Source organism: Prionailurus viverrinus, chromosome D3 (assembly GCF_022837055.1).
Source record: "Prionailurus viverrinus isolate Anna chromosome D3, UM_Priviv_1.0, whole genome shotgun sequence".
Classification (NCBI taxonomy): Eukaryota; Metazoa; Chordata; class Mammalia; order Carnivora; family Felidae; genus Prionailurus; species Prionailurus viverrinus.
In genome coordinates, this window is record NC_062572.1 from 77,742,062 (window position 1) to 77,759,454 (window position 17,393).

A 17,393-nucleotide genomic window follows, 5' to 3' on the forward strand; every position below is an offset into this window, starting at 1 on the left:
CTTTAGCCTTGATCACAATAGCATTGTTGATTTGCTGTCAAAGTTGAATAATTTATCATTATTCCTTAAGTTTATTTATTTTGAGAGAGCAAGCAAGCACGGGAGGGACAGAGAGAGGGGGAGAGAGAGAATCCCAAGCGGGCTCTGTGCTGTCAGCACAAAGCCTGACACCAGACCTGAACTCATAAACTGTGAGATCATGACCTGAACCTAAGCCAAGAGTCAGACACTTAACCAACTGAGCCGCCCAGGTGCCCCTTATTGTTCTTAATGGCAAGGTAACTTATAAAAAATCTCAGGCGAAACACATAAAAGCCAGGAACAAATCCCAACTTTTCAAAGGCAAGCTAAAGTATTTTTAAAGCACCAGAAACATTTTAGAAACATCATCGGGGTGCCTGGGTGGCTAAGTCGATAAAGTGTCTGACTTCGGCTCAGGTCATGATCTCACGGTTCGTGAGTCTGAGCCCTGCATCGGGCTCTATGCTGACAGCTCAGAGCCTGGAGCCTGTCTTTGGATTCTGCGTCTCCCTCTCTCTCTGTCCTTCCCCTGCTCACGCTGTCTCTCTTTCTCTCTCTCTCTCAAAAATAAATAAAACATAAAAAAAATTTTTTTTAAAGAAACATCATCTGTAATCTCAATCTGTGCCTCAACTATTAGGAGAGCCTCAAAACTGCAAATATGGAGGGGAAAGGTTTTTTTCAGAAGTAGACTTTTATTTATGTAAGAGTTCTATTCATCAGATAATAATAATTCTTATATTACCTGTGCAGAGTACCCATTGAAGAAGGAGTACCAGAAATGAACCAACGTAAATGCGAAGTTTTTGTAAAAGAAATATCGAAGGAACTTGCACATCCTTATGTAAGACCACCGGCCGTGTACCAACAGCAGTCTCTGCAAGTATCTGAACTGGGCAAAGGAGTAGTCACTTGACATGACAGCTTGCATGCCTTCTTGTCCACTTATTCCAACACCAATGTGGGCAGCTGTGGGGCGGAGGGAGAAGATATGTGAATCATAAGCTAATTTTAAAGCAAAACATGGAGATGATAAAAATGTTTCCACAGTAAAACAAAGAAACAGACATTCTTGGAGCAATGAAAACTCTTGCTCACCAGCCCCGCCCCAGCTTCTGAACTCAACTTTATGTCAGAGATACAAGTGGCTAAAAAAAGCACAAGGCAAGGGCTCTGAGGAGTATTTGTGAACTCAGGTGGGTGGTAAATTCCATTTGGGTTTTCTGCCCAGCTCATAAGCCATCCTTCCCACCCACGGAGGGAACCCAAGGAATCCGTGCATACTGTGTGTCCCTGCCTCCCTGGCCACAGCTGAGGCAGCTCTGGGCTGGTAGGTCATCGGTAGCATATACAGATTGGCTCTCCCAACCTTCATGTCACCCTTGTTCTATTGGAAAGGTGGGAAAGCAGATAAAAACCTAACCCCGCTCTGACTTCCTCGCAGCAAGGTTCTATTTGTGAATTGGGTTCCATCGTTGCGAGCCACCTGGAGCCCAGCAGCCCTTCCCTTTGTGGCATTTCTGCAGTAGAGTTCATATCCTCTCTCCAGCTGCCTGGAGGTTGACGGACAAAAGTTCTTCAGCTGAAAAGCCCTTCACAGAAGCCTCAAAGTTAGAAGCTCCTCTGGTGCGTGACTAAGACATTCGAGGCTCAGCCTGGCACCTGCTTCTTCAGTCTATCCAGCGCTTTTGTGAGCACTTAGTCCCTTACATTAATCACTTCCTGCTTAAAGTACCCAGGGGGGTCTGTTTCTTATGCTATCCTTGGCACAGAACCCAAGCTGGACCAATCCGTGTCTCTTTCACATTTTGGAACTAAGATTTGGGTTTGTGTTTGTCATTTTAACTTCTAAATTCTTGAGTTGTGGGACAGATATATTTATTTCCAAAGGGTTCTGAGAGGCAGAAGTAAAGTGGTCTAGAAGGAGGATTGAACAGAAGCTGGGTTCCTGGTTCCAGCATCTTCCTGAGGTCTGGCTTTTTGGGAGGCATGAAACATCTTTAGATCTTTTAAAATAAATTTCTTTTTGTCTTAAGCTTGCGTTAGCTGTTCTTTAATATTTACAATCAAAAGTGTTTTAACTAAGATACTAGTTTATATAGTATATGATAACTATAATATACTTAGTTAACTAAGTATTAAACTTCCAGCATTTAGTCATGGCCCACCGTGACCTTAAGAGACACATTTTTTTTTTTTTTTTTTTTTGGCTGCAGAAGGTTTCCAGAATGGATAAAAATGAAAGTGACAATTCTGTCCATCCTTCCAATAGTCACTTAGTCACAGTTTCAACTTAGCAAATTACGAATTTTATATAGGTCTTAAGAGGCATGGAACTAAAGACATACTGAGATCTGCTAGAGAATGTGTGTTGGAGAACATAATCTATTATTACTCAGACCCAGAGACATGACTGCCAACTCAGCAGGGTTTCCAACTGAAAGCGGCTCCAAAAATCCTGCCTTAGTGGCAGAGTACAGGGTCTGGCAAATTCAAAGTGACACAGTGACTTGGCCAAACCTACGTTTTCAGTAACACTTTGCGATTCTAAAAAATAGAATGAATTGCAGGTCTCATTCAATATTTATGACTTCTTTTTAAACACATAAATAATTCTTATGACTAGTCGTGGTTGCCAAACTGTGCTTTCCTGCCGAACCATGGGCTACTTTTCCGATCAAGCAACAAAGGGAGATGTTGAGGTTCTCTTGGAGCCAAGGAGAAGGAGCCCCTGATGTCCAGCCCAGCCTTTTCGCTGAGCACACCAAGGACAGCGTGTGAAAGAACACAGCCACAGTTCACAGGGGATTCAGGGCAACTGAGGAGATGTACTTTATAGGGCTACATGTTTTTTTCCCTATAATCTAAATATAGACACCTAGATTTTCCTGAAGTTTCAAAAATGTGGTTTCAGATGCCTCACTGGTAGGCTCCTTCATAGTTCCTTAACAGACTCATCATTGCCTCAAGCCTTTGTGGCTCTGTCTCCCCTCTCGTGCTTCTTGCTTATTCTTAGGGTCTTAGACCAAGAAAAAACACCACCCACCAGCCAGCAGACATCTTCAGGCCCAAGAGAGGGAGACAGGGGAGCCCATGAGAGTCCTTGCGTCCTTGCTAGAGGCAAAAACATGGGGGGGGGGGCGGGTTGCAGTTCCCTCCACTTCTACTAAATGTGGAACATGCTAACAAATGGCCAAGTTTTTCTGACACTTAAATTTTACTGTATTTCTTTAGAAACAAATATAATTTCTGTATATTGTATTTTATACAGGTGAAAGCAATGCCAGTTTTTCTAAAATACAAAAAGGCACTATCAATACTTGGGTAAAGCTCTGGACTTCCAGGGACACCTGAGTTTCTTTGATTTGCACCCCAGATGGATGTTCCCTGTTATATATAAAAGCACCGACCATATAACAGAGCTTAATAAAATTCTTAGAACTTAAGAAAACAAGTCTCTATAAGGTTACTTATGTTGACTTTGTGATCCCTTTTGCTATCAATTGGTAAACTCCTTGGAACAAACAAAATTTCAAGTCTAAGTCACCTAGTCAGATGGTAAATTTGCAAGGTAACCCTCTCTCCAACATCTAGAAGTCTCCATTGTAACTGAGTAAAACTAATGTTTGAGTTACTCGCCCTTTTGGCACAGCTATTGATGCTAAGGGTACACAATGGAAAATAACCTAGAGCTGGCTGTAGAGGAAAGAGACTGATGTAATTTGGGGCAAGAAATGCCAGTCGTATGGTAGGATTGGCACATGCAAAACACCCTGGAGAAGAAATTAAACCAGCAGTGGCCACAGACAGACACGTGATAAAGAAGCAAGAAGACATACATCATATAGCTGACTCCTGCCGAGGAAGATAAAGTTGGAATATTCTTAGTATAGATCGAGGAGGAGGAAGAGACTCTAAGAAAAGAAAGAGACACATGAATTACAAAACAGGCTTGAATTAAAAGTCTAGTTGTACATAATGCATTTTAGTTCTCTAGTAGAACATACGTGGTTATGTCATAGTTTGAACTAATAATATCACAAAACTGGAAGTGACCTCAGAAATCATAATTTTCAGATGAGAAAATTGAGGCCGGAGCATAAGCCCAAGGCGACACGGCATGTTGGTGGAATGAAATCGAGCATTCACAGCTCACTAGTTGGGGCGTTTTCATTACAAGATGCTCCCTGACAGTAACACAGGGAGGAAAAACCACCCAGGACTCAGGCGTGTTGATGAAGCTTCAGTTCTGCATGCTCTAACACTGGCACAATGTATTTCTGTATGACAGGGCTCAGTTCTTCAATTTGTGGAGACGTAAAGCCCTCCCCCCAGCGAAACGACCCTTGGCAGTCTCCTAGGAAGGTCAGGAGGATGGCAAGGCCATGTTAGAGTTGTGTTTCAATGCCACATGTGCTCCCTCGGGCTCGTACGAGGTCACCCAATTTCCCAAAGGCAAGAAGAAAGCCCCAGAAAAAAAGATGCTGAGATAAGAAAGCAAAATACTCTCAAATACTAAAGAGAATTCAACAATTTACTCCGCGCTCGGCAGAAATTTTCACCAAGCTTACTAAATAGGATTCTAATAAGCCTTAAGGAAATAGAGGAGGAGAAGCAGTAAGCGAGGGAAAACAAAACAAGTCCACATGTGTGTAAAAGAGGGAAACAGAGGAGGCCAAATTCACTCATGTGGAGCTCGTCTTCTCTTTGGCATCCTCTGAGGGGCACTGTCCTACCTGCTCTCTCCTACTGGGGTAGACTGAGCTTCCTCAGGGCAGGGTCACAGGTGTCATCATCGTGGTTACATGCCTTTATCAGCTGCTTTCTCAGAGCCTGAGCTATGGGATTTGGAACTACTACCCTCGGAAACATTCCTGCCTTTCCTTCTCTAAAGCGGTTCGGGTGGCATCGGCCCTGGGTGAGACTCACTTTTGATCATGTTTACATCATTGGCCCCGTCTCCAATCGCCAGCGTGATGGCTTTCTTGTACCTCTTCACCAGGTCCACCACCATTGCCTTCTGCTTGGGGGTGACCCGGCAGCAGATGACTGCACTGCACTCACAGGCCAGGTCTACAAAGTTCTTCTGCCTCTGCTCTTTCCTGGCTTCCAGACGCCTTTTACTCTGCGTCCGCATCCGTCTTTCTTCTTCCGTCCTCGGGAACTTCAGCTTCAGAATCTTACTTCTCTTGGTCTTTTTCTCCAGAAGAATTTCATTCTGTGAGATTAGAGAGGGAGAGGATTACAACCATCTTAGTTTTTATCTCGAGGGTACCATTTCCAAGACTTTAATCGTGTGGAGGATGGTTCTTGGGTTATCTCATGGATGATACTGTTCTGATTATAAAACCTACTTACCATGGAAATTTAGAAAACACAAATGTACAAAGAAAAAAAAAATTACAATTATTCATTGATTGATAAACCAGGGCTATCCACCATTACCAGTCTGATGGATTTCCTTTCATGTATCATATAGAAAGTCTCACACTTGGGAAATTGCCACTCATTCACAGGCCAAGAGATTTTTAGGCTGTCAGTTTGTATGAGAAACCATCTCAGATCAGTCCACAACGAACTGCTGTAGTTTAAGGCAAAGGCACACACAGATACAGTAAAGATACGCACCAACCAAGAACCCGTGATTATTAAAGCACGACTTTCACCAGGTGGAAAAAAAGGTTCGTGCACGGGGGGTACAAACTTTGCATAGACTCCACCTCTGTTCCTCTGGTTTTCCATCCTTGTGTGAAGAAGAGCACTGGGGGGAAAAGAAATTTAAGTGTTTAAGAGCACAAGACTATAAATGGGCCCTTGACTGTGAAGTACCTTTGACATATAATCTCTATTTTTATTTGTGTTTTTAAAAAAAACCCACGTAAAATTTATCATCTCACCTATTTCTACAGTTCAGTAGTATTAAGTGTATTCACACTGCTTTGTAACCAATCTCCAGAACTTTTTCATCTTGCCAAACTGAAACTCTATACCAGTTAAGTGACCCCCTTCCCCTAGTCCCTGGTAACTACTGCTTTATTTTCTGTTTCTACGAATTTGAACACTATAAGAGAACTCCCATAAGTGGAATCACACAGTACTTGTTTTTTTTTTTTTTTTTGCGATTGGCTTATCTCCCTGTCCTCGAGATTCATTTGCTATTATAGCACATGTCAGAATTTCCTTCCTCTTTAATAATATTCCAGCGTATGGATATACTACATTTTGTTTGTCCATTCATCCATCAGTGGACAATTGGGTTGCTTCTACTTCTTGGCTATTGTGAATAGTGCTGCTATGGACGTGGGTGTGCAAATATCTCTTTTGAGTTCTGGCTTTCAATGCTTTGGGATATATACCCACAAGTGGGATTGCTGGATCATATGGTAATTCTCTTTTTAACTATTTTGAGGAGCCACCATACTGTTTTCCATAGCAGCTACACCATTTTCTTTCCCACCAACAGTGCACAAGGACTCCAATTTTCACATGCTTGCCCATACTTGTTATTTTCTGGTTTTGTTTGTTTGATAGAAGCCATCCTGAAAGGGTGTGAGGTAATAACTTTTTCTGGTTTTAACTTGCAGTTCCTTAATGTCTGAGCACCATTTCATATGCTTGAGCATATGAGTGAGCATCATTTCATATGCTTGTTGGCTGTTGGTATATCCTCTTTGGAGAAAAGTCTATTCAAATCCTTAGCCCATTTTTAAATCAGGTGACATAATCTTATTTAAGTCTTAATTCCTCCCCCACGGGGCACCCTGTTCTTGGCGTTCCGTTATTTGCCAAAGACAGCTAAAGGAAGATACAATTGAAAATATGCTCAGGACCAACAGAAGGAAGGCAATCTTGACCTGAATTATTATACCTGGGTATATAGTGTATTATAATTTATAATACAGTGTATTATAAACAGTGGCTTCTATTTGGCAAAAAGAAGCTTACTTCCACATAAAGTTATGTTTGCTTTTGAGAAATTCTCAGTGCTTTGTATCAAAAAGTAATTGAGAAGACCACATGTAACACATTCATGTGATAGAAAAATTAGTCATGGAATTTTAGAGTGGAAGGCTCCATGAACATCTTATCCAAACTCTTCATGTTACACCCAAGGAAGTCCAAGCCCATGAGAGAGGATGCGATTCACCTGGAGTAAGTTGATAGGCAAAGAGATTGAAGACTCAGGTCTCCTTACTCTCAGCCCACAGCTTTCCTTGTTACACACAGCCACCATTCTTCACCTTCAAGAGCAAGTTTCTCAACCTTAGCACTATTGATGTCTTGGGCCAGGTAATACTTTGTTGTATGTGGCTGACTATTGCCCTGTAGGATATTCAGCAGCATCCCTGGTCTCTACCTATTAGAAGCCAGTAGTACCTCTCCTTCCTTCCATATTAAAACAACCAAAGATTCATGATGTCTGGAAACACTGAGAAATGGCTGCACCAGAATGTTAATATCTCGGCATAATTCAAGCAGGGGCGCTGAGTGCAAAGTAGAAATAGCAAGATCGTTAACTCCCGACAAGATAATCAACACATAATAGAACAGATTAGGGTTGTTGTTTTCACAGAGCAAGGAAATTTATACCGTCAAGTGGAAAAAGTTGTAATGTGGAATTGAATAGAGGGGCTAAGTATGGAAAAGGAGCCTCCTCTTGAGTCTTTCAGGCTAAGCTCAGTGTCAACTGTCAGACTGCCACATTTCCCTGCAAGGCAAAACCACCCCGTTGAGAACCACTACACTAGAGAATTAGGTATTTTTTATTCTTTTTTCCACATTAATTTCTCATTTTCAAGTTGAAAATAAGGAGTGAGGAAGACAAATCACTGAAAGAGAAAAAGCATGAAGTTACCCATTCAAACCATTCTATAGGAATCATCCTTTTAGGAACCACCTAGAGAGATAGATGGTTCAGCCCTCTAGAAAGGTTAACTTAGCTAAGAGCATGATCATAAAATTTGTTACTTGCATAAATTTTATCTTCTAATTTAGCTCAGGGCCCAATTTTCAACACTTGAGAAAGAGAGACCAGAAATCTATTAGGGCCCCCATCTACAAGAAATAAAACCTGGCAATTAACCAAAGTATTTGAAACCAAGAAACTACTTAAGTAAACATGTTACTATTTATTTGTCTGTTGCTATTTTTTAAAAGCTAAAAGCACCAAGAGGCATGGTTTATGCATTCAAACAGAACTGATGGATGTAGATTTTAGAGCCGCTGATTTGGTGTGTCTAATTTAGCCCGAGTGCCCAATATACTGGAACAACTCGCGAAAGCTCTGTCACCATCATTGGAAACAAGACTAACGACCTCCATCGACTCCCTCCAGCCTCTTACCAAATGAGGCAAGTTCACAGCTTTTGGCCTCATGACAGCCTGGAGGAGGGGGTCGTAAGGCAAGGACTTGAGGAATAAATAAAACTGTCAAGATAGCACCACCGCGTAACTTCTGCCTCACGTTTCTGGCTTTACCACCAGGCGGGGCTTCTCCTTACACGTTTCCAGGTCTCCTATGATTCTGGGCTCTCAAGTGTTTCAGGACAGGCTACGCTTCGAAATATCCTGCCCCATCCAGACGAGACTAGAGGTGTGTCCTATCCACCCGTTTCCTTCCAAGCAAAATTGTGTGGTTTCTTTCCTTCTGTTTGTTTCTTACAAAATTACAATTCCTTGAAAAGGCAGCACTCCAGCATCAGTTGGCTGGTGATGTCTCAGGCTCACTTTTTTTTTTTTTTTTTTTTTATCAGCAGGCAAGCACTGAAGACTTGTAAGAAATGCAGAGAAATGGCCCCTGAAAGGGTGAATAAGGGCCTCCAGTTCCCCTAACACTAAAACTTGCTCAAAAGGAGATCCAGCCATGCTAACCTGGAACTACCTGTGTTCTCTTGCCTTATTTAAATGTGAGGAAAACTGTCTGAATTGACATTCTCGCTCCCATTTCTCCGTATTTGCTGTGTCTACCACATCTAGATTTGCCTTTACTTACTTGATATCTTCCCCATAGCAGATAGTCATGTCTTCAGTCAGGAGTTCACAAGCAAATCCTATATTTTCAGCAGTTTCTACAACAGAAAGAAAAAAAACAAAACCAAACTAGGTGTTGGGGTGCGGCTTAGGTCATGATCTCTTGGTTCGTGGGTTCGAGCCCCACATCAGGCTCTGTGCTGACAGCGCAGAGCCTGCTTGGGATTCTCTCTCTCTCTCTCTCTCTCTCTCTGTCCTTCTCCCACTAATACGTGCTCTCTCTTAAAATAAATAAACTTAAAAAAAAAACAAAGTGTTGTGCCTATTGATGAATAGTTGACTATCTAGTAATAAGCATTTTTTTTTCAAGTAACAGCCAGATTCAATCAAATATGGTGAGGTTTTTTTTTTTTCAGTAGCAATGTATATACACAAAAGGGGGGCAAAAGCCTTTTTTCTGTGATAAAGTAAGTAGAACTCAAAGTCTGGTTTGAGAAGTTTTCAGTTATAAAATGTACTCTCTTATCAAATCTATAAATATACAAACTGATTAACAAATCGGTGTTCATTGAATTACTAAGCACATTCAGTTCATGTGGCTTAATCATTCTGTTACGGAAAAAAAGAGATAATTATTTCCATAAACCCTCACATGGGGCCCCTACTGGAGACTTTTCCCCTTTTCCCATCACCGCCCACTGTTATTTGTTTAAGGTCAGGACTTCCCTTAGCTTATCGGAGTGTGTAACTCACAAATGATGTCAGAGTAAGAGAAATTATCTGGTTTCCGTGAGAGGCTTGTAGGAGGGTATCAATGCCAAAGAATGCCTTGTTGAGCTCTAAATTTAAAACTTCAAATCATCCCTTGGGTGTAAAATTTTAATTATAGTTTTCAGGCAATAAAATGGGTGAAAAAAGCAAAAGTTACTACTCAGCAGTTTCTTTATGTTCTGCTCTGTGCCCAACAAATGACAAAGGGACCAAAGGGATGGTCCTTTCACGAGAGGAGTTCACGTCTGGCTGGAAAGATCAGACTGACCACACAGTTAAAATGGCCTGATCAGGAGCTCAAGTAGAAGAAATAAAACTCTGCTACCGAGGGAGTTTCTGGAAGGATGCTGTCAGCGTAAGCTGGAATAACGGAGAAGGGTTTCTTAAAGAAAGCATCTCTGTCTCAAAGGAATGGACCGGATTTGTGCAGGATGGAAAGTCTGAGAAAATCATCTTGGGCAAGGGACACAGGAACTATGAACGCTTAATGAGTTAACAGATACGCCTCCCCGCAAACTGAATTACCCTTTTTGTCTCCAGTGAGCACCCAGATCTTGATGTCAGCTTTTGCAAGTTTCGAAATGGTTTCTGGGACTCCATCCTGTAACTTGTCTTCAATAGCTGTGGCTCCCAGTAGCTGGAATGTACATTTCAAAAAAAAAAAGGAATTAGCAAAATAAGCTCAAAATGTTCTGTAATTGCAGTTTGCCAGCCTACAATACGCAGAATGGCTAATTATATACCCCGATTGGCGCTCTACTGGGGCCAGTAATAACAGCAGGGGTGGCTGCGGTTCATACCGAAAAATAAAACATTCAAGCCCTTTTCGCTTAAAGTAGTTTACCAAAGTAAAAATGTAAGTACAAAATCAAGGATGTTAAACATATACTTTCGTTACATACAGGCTATTTTACGTGGACACAAGCCACTTCCTCTCCCTGAAGGTCAATACTAGCTATTTCCTTCTAATCTAAATTCTACAGGCGATAGTTATTAAACTTTGAGAAATTTCATTTACAAATGGTATCATTTTCTTGTTTCGAGGTTTTACAAGATACAAATCAGTCCAGTAATTCTCAAAGTGTAATAAAACATATGATTTGTCATCGTGTAAAAATCATAATGAATTACAATAAGCGAGATAAAAAATACCAGAATCAGATTGGAAGCTCAATGTTTTCTTTCCTTTGTTTTCTCATAGTGGCAACTTCTGTCTCGCTCACTGGACAGAAGAAATTCAAGTGACCTAGTTCCTTTGCACTAATTTGAAATGCTGAAGTTAGAATTATCTTTCAAGCATGAGATTAAAAATATGACAGAACTCGGGGCGCCTGGGTGGCACAGTCGGTTAAGCGTCCGACTTCGGCTCAGGTCACGATCTCGCGGTCCGCGAGTTCGAGCCCCGCGTCGGGCTCTGGGCTGATGGCTCAGAGCCTGGAGCCTGTTTCTGATTCTGTGTCTCCCTCTCTCTCTGCCCCTCCCCCGTTCATGCTCTGTCTCTCTCTGTCCCCAAAATAAATAAACGTTGGAAAAAAAAAATTAAAAAATATGACAGAACTTAGTAAAACGTCCAGTTCTGTTTAGAATAGCAAGTCATGAAGGTTAAAACTCACAATTAAGTCCTTTTCAATCTCCTCATACACTTTATCCAGAGCTTCATCCCGGTTGGTTGAGGCTATACTGGCAGCCATAAACTTTTTATTCCATTCTTCAAATTCTTTTTCTTCAATTTCCTTGTAGCAAAGGCACAGAGTTCTAAGAGTCTCACTTGCAAAGATCTATTTAAAAGATCAGCCACCCAACAAAGATGAGTTAATTTTATGTAACTTAAGATCCAGTTTGAAATCTTTCTTTGAAGTAAAACAGTACCCGCGTTTAAAAAGAGGTCATGAAAGATAATGGACTCTGAATAAATACATTCTATAGAGGAGATTAAACAAATACTTTGTTTTCCACTTTAAGTATTCTTAGGGTCCTATTTGTAGTTCCCAAATTAGTTAAAGAGAAAGGTATACATTTCCTCTAAATCAAGTCGCTAGAGAGAAGAAAACTCTTTCTCGTAACCACACAGAAAATAGCAGACAAGGGAGCTGCCTGGGGGTGTGATGATGTCGTAAACACAGGCCTGACAACTTTATAATTTGTTCCCACAAACTGTTACAAGCCCAATCAACTGTGGACTCTCGACCAAGCATTATATCCTCAAACCAGTTCGGAAATACCTGAGCCACCGTTAAAGCTGTGGTAAAACATTTTAATGAAAAAGAGTGGCTGGAAATTTTAATCATGGTGAACAGATTTAAGCTATTTTATTTTTTTTAATGTTTATTCTGAGAGAGAGAGAGAGAGAGTGCGAATGGGTGAGAGGCAGAGAGAAGGAGAGAGAGAATCCCAAGTAGTCTCCATGCCATCAGCGCAGAGCCTGACTCAGGGCTGGATCTCATGAACTGGGAGATCATGACATGAGCCAAAATCAAGAGTCAGACGCTTAACCTGCTGAGCCACCCAGGCGCCCCTAAGCTATTTTAAACAGCTTAAATATGAGCCAGTAAAAATGTTTTTAGTACTTCAGTCACATCTTGTTCCAACACATCACCCAACTAAGTGTTTGCTTTCAAGATTCTTTGGAAGATTCTGCATCTGTTTGATTAAATTGCCAGTGTTCATATCCTCACGAGAAATGATCTATCGTAACTGCTTCAACAACCTATCAATCTTAAAACGAGACCCCCGTAAGTAAACAACATATACAGGCTTCTTCCTCAAGGACCTTTGGCTGGCCCCAAACTCGACCAGACCCAGGGAAGAAATCACCCTTTACTAAGCACTTACTAAATCCTGGGAATTGTGCAAGATCTTTCCCTTGCAAGGACTCTCTTTGGTAGGAATTGCCCTCTTCCTCTTTCACACGGGTCATTAATGCTTCAGCGAGGCGTCAGCTGTTTCCCCCAAGGACACAAAACAGGCGAAGAGGCAGACCTGGGCTACCAGGTCTGATGGGTATCCTCCATACTTCACTGCCATCATTAATAGAACCAAAACCATGTGAGGATTGGTAAGCAATTCCAAGAGAGAAATTTCCAGAAGCATTCTGAATAACTGCAGTATCATTGGACTAAGTTCACATTCCCCTTAGATAACAAATTTGAAGTAATGAAGACCAAACTGATTTACTAACAAAGGTAGAACTCAGTTATCCGACGCATTGCTTTGTCACACCCCATCCTACATGAATGCTTTCTTTCCTTCATTGTCCCTTAAGAGGTTGGTGGGATTCTTGGAGGCCACCCAGATACTAAGGCTACAGCTCACTATAGTTACGTGGCTTGCTCAAGGTCACTGGAAGACAGACCAGTCATTCCCCCGGGCCCGTCCTACAGATGCTGCCAACCGGGATGCCGGGAAAGAACACCATGGTCATGTCCTAGGAAGTCAGCAGCAGGGGCAGAACCAGAACACGGCTGCCATTTTCCTACATTGGTGCTCTTTCCACACAACTGCACTAAGACAACAGAAGGGTCAACAGTTCACACAGAGCTTTCATTTCGGCTCACAAGACAGTATCAGAAAGGAAGTTTGCAATCTGCGGCAGAAAGGGTGACGGTGGGACTTACATCCAGGGCATCCTGTGTCTCTTGTTTTGTTGGATTCATCTGATGTAACCGTTCATAAATCACTGTGTCAGCGCCTTTGCAATAAAGCCTGATGTTGCCTTCTGGGGTTCTCACTAGTAGTAAGAGAAGGAAAAGCAACTCATAAAGTTAGCTTTGATTTCTTAATAGAAAACTACATTTCTAAAGTTGATTTGAAGGGTGACTCTGCTAATAATTCACCATTAGTTTAAAATCATAAATGCACCTAGAAACACTTCCCTCTCAGCAAAGTCGGTAAGCCACTATCTACATACAATGCAATATAGTGAAATAAATATGAAAAGAATGCTGTAGTCAGCTCAGCTTTTCCTATCCTTACTTATTCTCTCAGCAAATATTGACTGATTCCCTACTATGTGCCATGCCCTGTGCGAATATCTTCTATAATGCCTTCTTTGTCCATGCTGTAGGAATCTTTCTTACCTATAAACCTGGGACGCTTACTGCCTTTAATACTCAGACCAGAACATGACTCCTTGTGACCATTTTCTTGGATTTTTGGATCTGTGAGATAATGTAATGATAGTACGTGCCTCAGAGCTAACTTGATTTTGAGTTCAAGGTAAATGCCAGACGTGATAATCGACCTAGATCAGTGCTAGGCACACAGAAAGCACTCAGTAAAATGTGCCCAATCAGAGTTCAGTAGACAGTTGAACTTGTATATTTTTCTTGGTGAAAAACTCAATCTCATAGTGGAGAAATCTCATGAACACTTTCTGAGCAATCAAACCTAACATCACGAATAACCCTGTGCTTCCAGATGTGATATGCTGGGAGGACACAGCACCAATCCACGCACCCTTCCTGCCAACGATGCGTAACTTGAATTCAGTCACGAGGGAATATCGGACAGATCCATTTGTCCGTATATATATATATATATAACAGTTTCCCCATATGGAGACCAAAGTTAACAATCACCTACTGCAGTATGCAATCTTGGGTCTTGAACCAAGAAGGAAGGAAGAAAGAAAGGGAGGGAGGGAGGCAGGGAAAAGAAAATTTCTGGTAAAATCTGAAAACATCCTGCAGATTAGATAATAATATTGTCTCACACTGAATTTTCTGATTCTGATCATCGTATTCATGTATAAGTGAATGTTCTTGTTCATAGGAAATACCTACTTAGGTATTTAGGGGAAAGGAGCCTTAGCTCTGCAATTTACTCTCCAATGGTTCAGGAAACAAGAATCTGTATGTGACGAAAATGACAACACATGGCCAATGCCAACAGTCGAGTTAGAGAATACAAGAGTTCTCTAAACCATTTTTGCAATTTTTCTGTAAATTTGAAATTGTTTCTAATTGTGAACTTAAAAATTTCAATATAGGGAAGCCACAGTGAATGGCAGCCTGCCCTGGAGATTCACTTCTGCTCCATCAGCACAGCCTTGCTTTCCTCTGAACCCCTGTCCTGCTGCTTCTCCCTTCCCTGCCGCCAAGTGTAGGGCAGACAGGCTCGGACGGCCTCACAAAACCAAAGCACGTGTTACGGACCCACCACCCACTGTTACCACCGAAGGTTCTGCAGCCTGCAGCCGCAGCTCACATTGCTGAAGAATGTCAACATTTGCAAGACTCAAGATAAACTGCCATTGTCCCCGTGAGCGATGGACCCCATGCAGAATAAAGGGAAAAAACGTGTTTCAAGAAGTCCATGGAAATCTCCCAGGAGCTGAGTGGTCCCTCCATCACCTGTTTTATTCTAGTGCCATGAAATCAAATGCATAAAAGGCAACCTCTTAATGAGCAATTCGCAGACACACTCTTGAGGGAAACCTACCAATTATAGACATTCGCTTCCGGTCACTGTTGAAGTCCAAAATGGCAAGAACACTGTAGGTCCTCTCGGTCCCCAATTCACTGATGGTGATCGTGTTCTGGGTCCTGGCGAGGAAGGCAAATCCAAAGTTCCTGGCAGCGCTCACCAGAGCGCCTTCGTCAGGAGAGGCCGCCTGGTAGTTGAGCTGACCTAACAAAGGAGGCAGGAGAGAAAACCAGAAAATCTGTAAAAACCAGACGGAGGGCTCACTGTTGAGGCTCACACGGGGGGCAAGGATGTCTCACAAAGCCCAACACATCCCCAAGAAAACAAATCATTGATTCTTTAAAAAAATTTTTTTTTTCAACGTTTATTTATTTTTGGGACAGCGAGAGACAGAGCATGAACGGGGGAGGGGCAGAGAGAGAGGGAGACACAGAATCAGAAACCGGCTCCAGGCTCCGAGCCATCAGCCCAGAGCCTGACGCGGGGCTCAAACTCACGGACCGCGAGATCGTGACCTGGCTGAAGTCGGACGCTTAACCGACTGCGCCACCCAGGCGCCCCACAAATCATTGATTCTTAAAGAGTATGCCAACATTAACACTTTTCTTTTTCTCTTTGTTTTAACGTTTATTTATTTTTGAGAGAGAGAGAGAGAGTGCGAGCAGGGAAGGGGCACAGAGAGAGAGAGAGAGAGAGAGAGAGAGAGGGGGGGGGAGACACAGAATCTGAAGCAGGCTCCAGGCTCCGAGCTGTCAGCACAGAGCCCGATGCAGGGCTGGAACCCATGAACAGCGAGATCACGACCTGGGGTGAAGTTGGACGCTTAACCGAATGAACCTCCCGGGCGCTCCAACACTTTTCAAACTTTATTGGTTTTATTTCTAATTACAAACAGTAATATAAACCAGAGGAAAAGAAGACAAGTGTCCAGGAATAGGAAAACAAATTCCCAGACTGCCACCATCCAGAGGAAACACAGAGCCACTGGCTTGCTCTTATCATTCTTTCCGGTCCTTTCAAAAATGCCGAATTCGGTAATAGTTTCTATCATACGTTTACATTCTTGTTATTTTGACCCAATATTCTGAGCATATTGACATAACTTTAAAAATTCTTTCTAAACATTATTTTAATGAACGTAAACACGTCCCCATTTTTCCAATTATACGCACTTAGGCTATTTCCAAATTTTCTGCTCTCAAAAATAACATTGTAGCGACCATTTTGCAGGTGTATAAAGGTTTGACGGACTGTTTTCTAAGGATAGCTTCCTAGAGTGATAATACCGAGCTAAAGAAAACTGGTAATTTTGGGGGTACCTGACTGGCTCAGTCAGAAAAGCATGTGACTCTTGATCTTGAGGTCGAGAGTTCGAGCCCCACATTGGGCATAAAGATTACTTAAATAAGTAAAACATAAAGAGAGAGAATACTGATTTTTTCAAGTCTATTGGCATATATCAGTCATTTGTTTTCCAAAAGGTTGTATACTTTATCTTTGCTCTGGAAGAGTGTACTTTCTTCAGCATAGCCATATTAAAATAAAACCTCGACATTCATCAGTCTGTTCAACCTCTTGATGTTTAAAGCCAATTAATGGGAAGCTGCCTTCTCTTCACAAGGACGCTTCAACAACTGGAATAAATGTCACAACGTTGAGTGAAAGAAGCAAGACACGCAAGTCCACACTGCGTGATTCCGTCTACACAGACCACGAAACCGACAAAGCATCCCTGTGCTATTCCAGGTCAGGACTAGTGCCCCTCGAGGGGCAAAGACTGGAAGGGAACACCAGGGGACTTCTGGGGGATTCATAACGGTCGGTTTTTTAAAATCTGGGTGCTCGTGACACGGGAGGATTCAGTTTGTGAAAACCTACTGAACTACATGCTGGGCTCCGTGCACCTGTTGTACTCCAGTAAAAAGTTGAAAAAGATTTTCCATTTTTCGACTTTCGTTATTCTGCTTCAAAGCAGAAGGAAAAGTACTTCCACGGTCAGGTGAATGTTTACAGAAAAAAGGCACTTCCTTTTCCACCATGGTTTGAGCAGGAAGCAGACCATGGATGGATGGGCAGCTTTTGAAAACATCAGGCTACACAGAAGGAGAGGATGCTCCTGGGGGAATCGGCTATAGGGAGGGCTGTACCCCCGCACGCCTGCTCAGATGGCTCACTCCAAGTCAGTATCAATCAATTCCCAATTAGTA

At 42.1% G+C, this 17,393-nt stretch overlaps 1 protein-coding gene and 1 long non-coding RNA gene across 7 annotated transcripts in view; one reads left to right on the forward strand and one right to left on the reverse strand.

Annotated features, from left to right (window-relative positions):
- Positions 1–3,467, forward strand: part of LOC125148906 (uncharacterized) — a 48,393-nt gene extending 44,926 nt beyond the window's left edge. For all 4 annotated transcript variants that reach the window (XR_007145736.1, XR_007145737.1, XR_007145739.1 and 1 more), the window contains one exon: positions 775–3,467. This is a non-coding gene — a long non-coding RNA (uncharacterized LOC125148906). The remainder of the gene's footprint in view (positions 1–774) is intronic.
- Positions 1–17,393, reverse strand: part of ATP8B1 (ATPase phospholipid transporting 8B1) — a 127,917-nt gene that overhangs the window by 7,933 nt on the left and 102,591 nt on the right. For all 3 annotated transcript variants that reach the window (XM_047827364.1, XM_047827363.1, XM_047827362.1), the window contains 8 exons: positions 15,202–15,390; positions 13,377–13,489; positions 11,376–11,540; positions 10,288–10,399; positions 9,014–9,089; positions 5,650–5,782; positions 4,951–5,239; positions 767–990 (listed from right to left, as the gene is read on the reverse strand). In XM_047827364.1, coding sequence (XP_047683320.1) covers positions 767–990; positions 4,951–5,239; positions 5,650–5,782; positions 9,014–9,089; positions 10,288–10,399; positions 11,376–11,540; positions 13,377–13,489; positions 15,202–15,390 — 1,301 coding nt within the window. The remainder of the gene's footprint in view (positions 1–766; positions 991–4,950; positions 5,240–5,649; positions 5,783–9,013; positions 9,090–10,287; positions 10,400–11,375; positions 11,541–13,376; positions 13,490–15,201; positions 15,391–17,393) is intronic.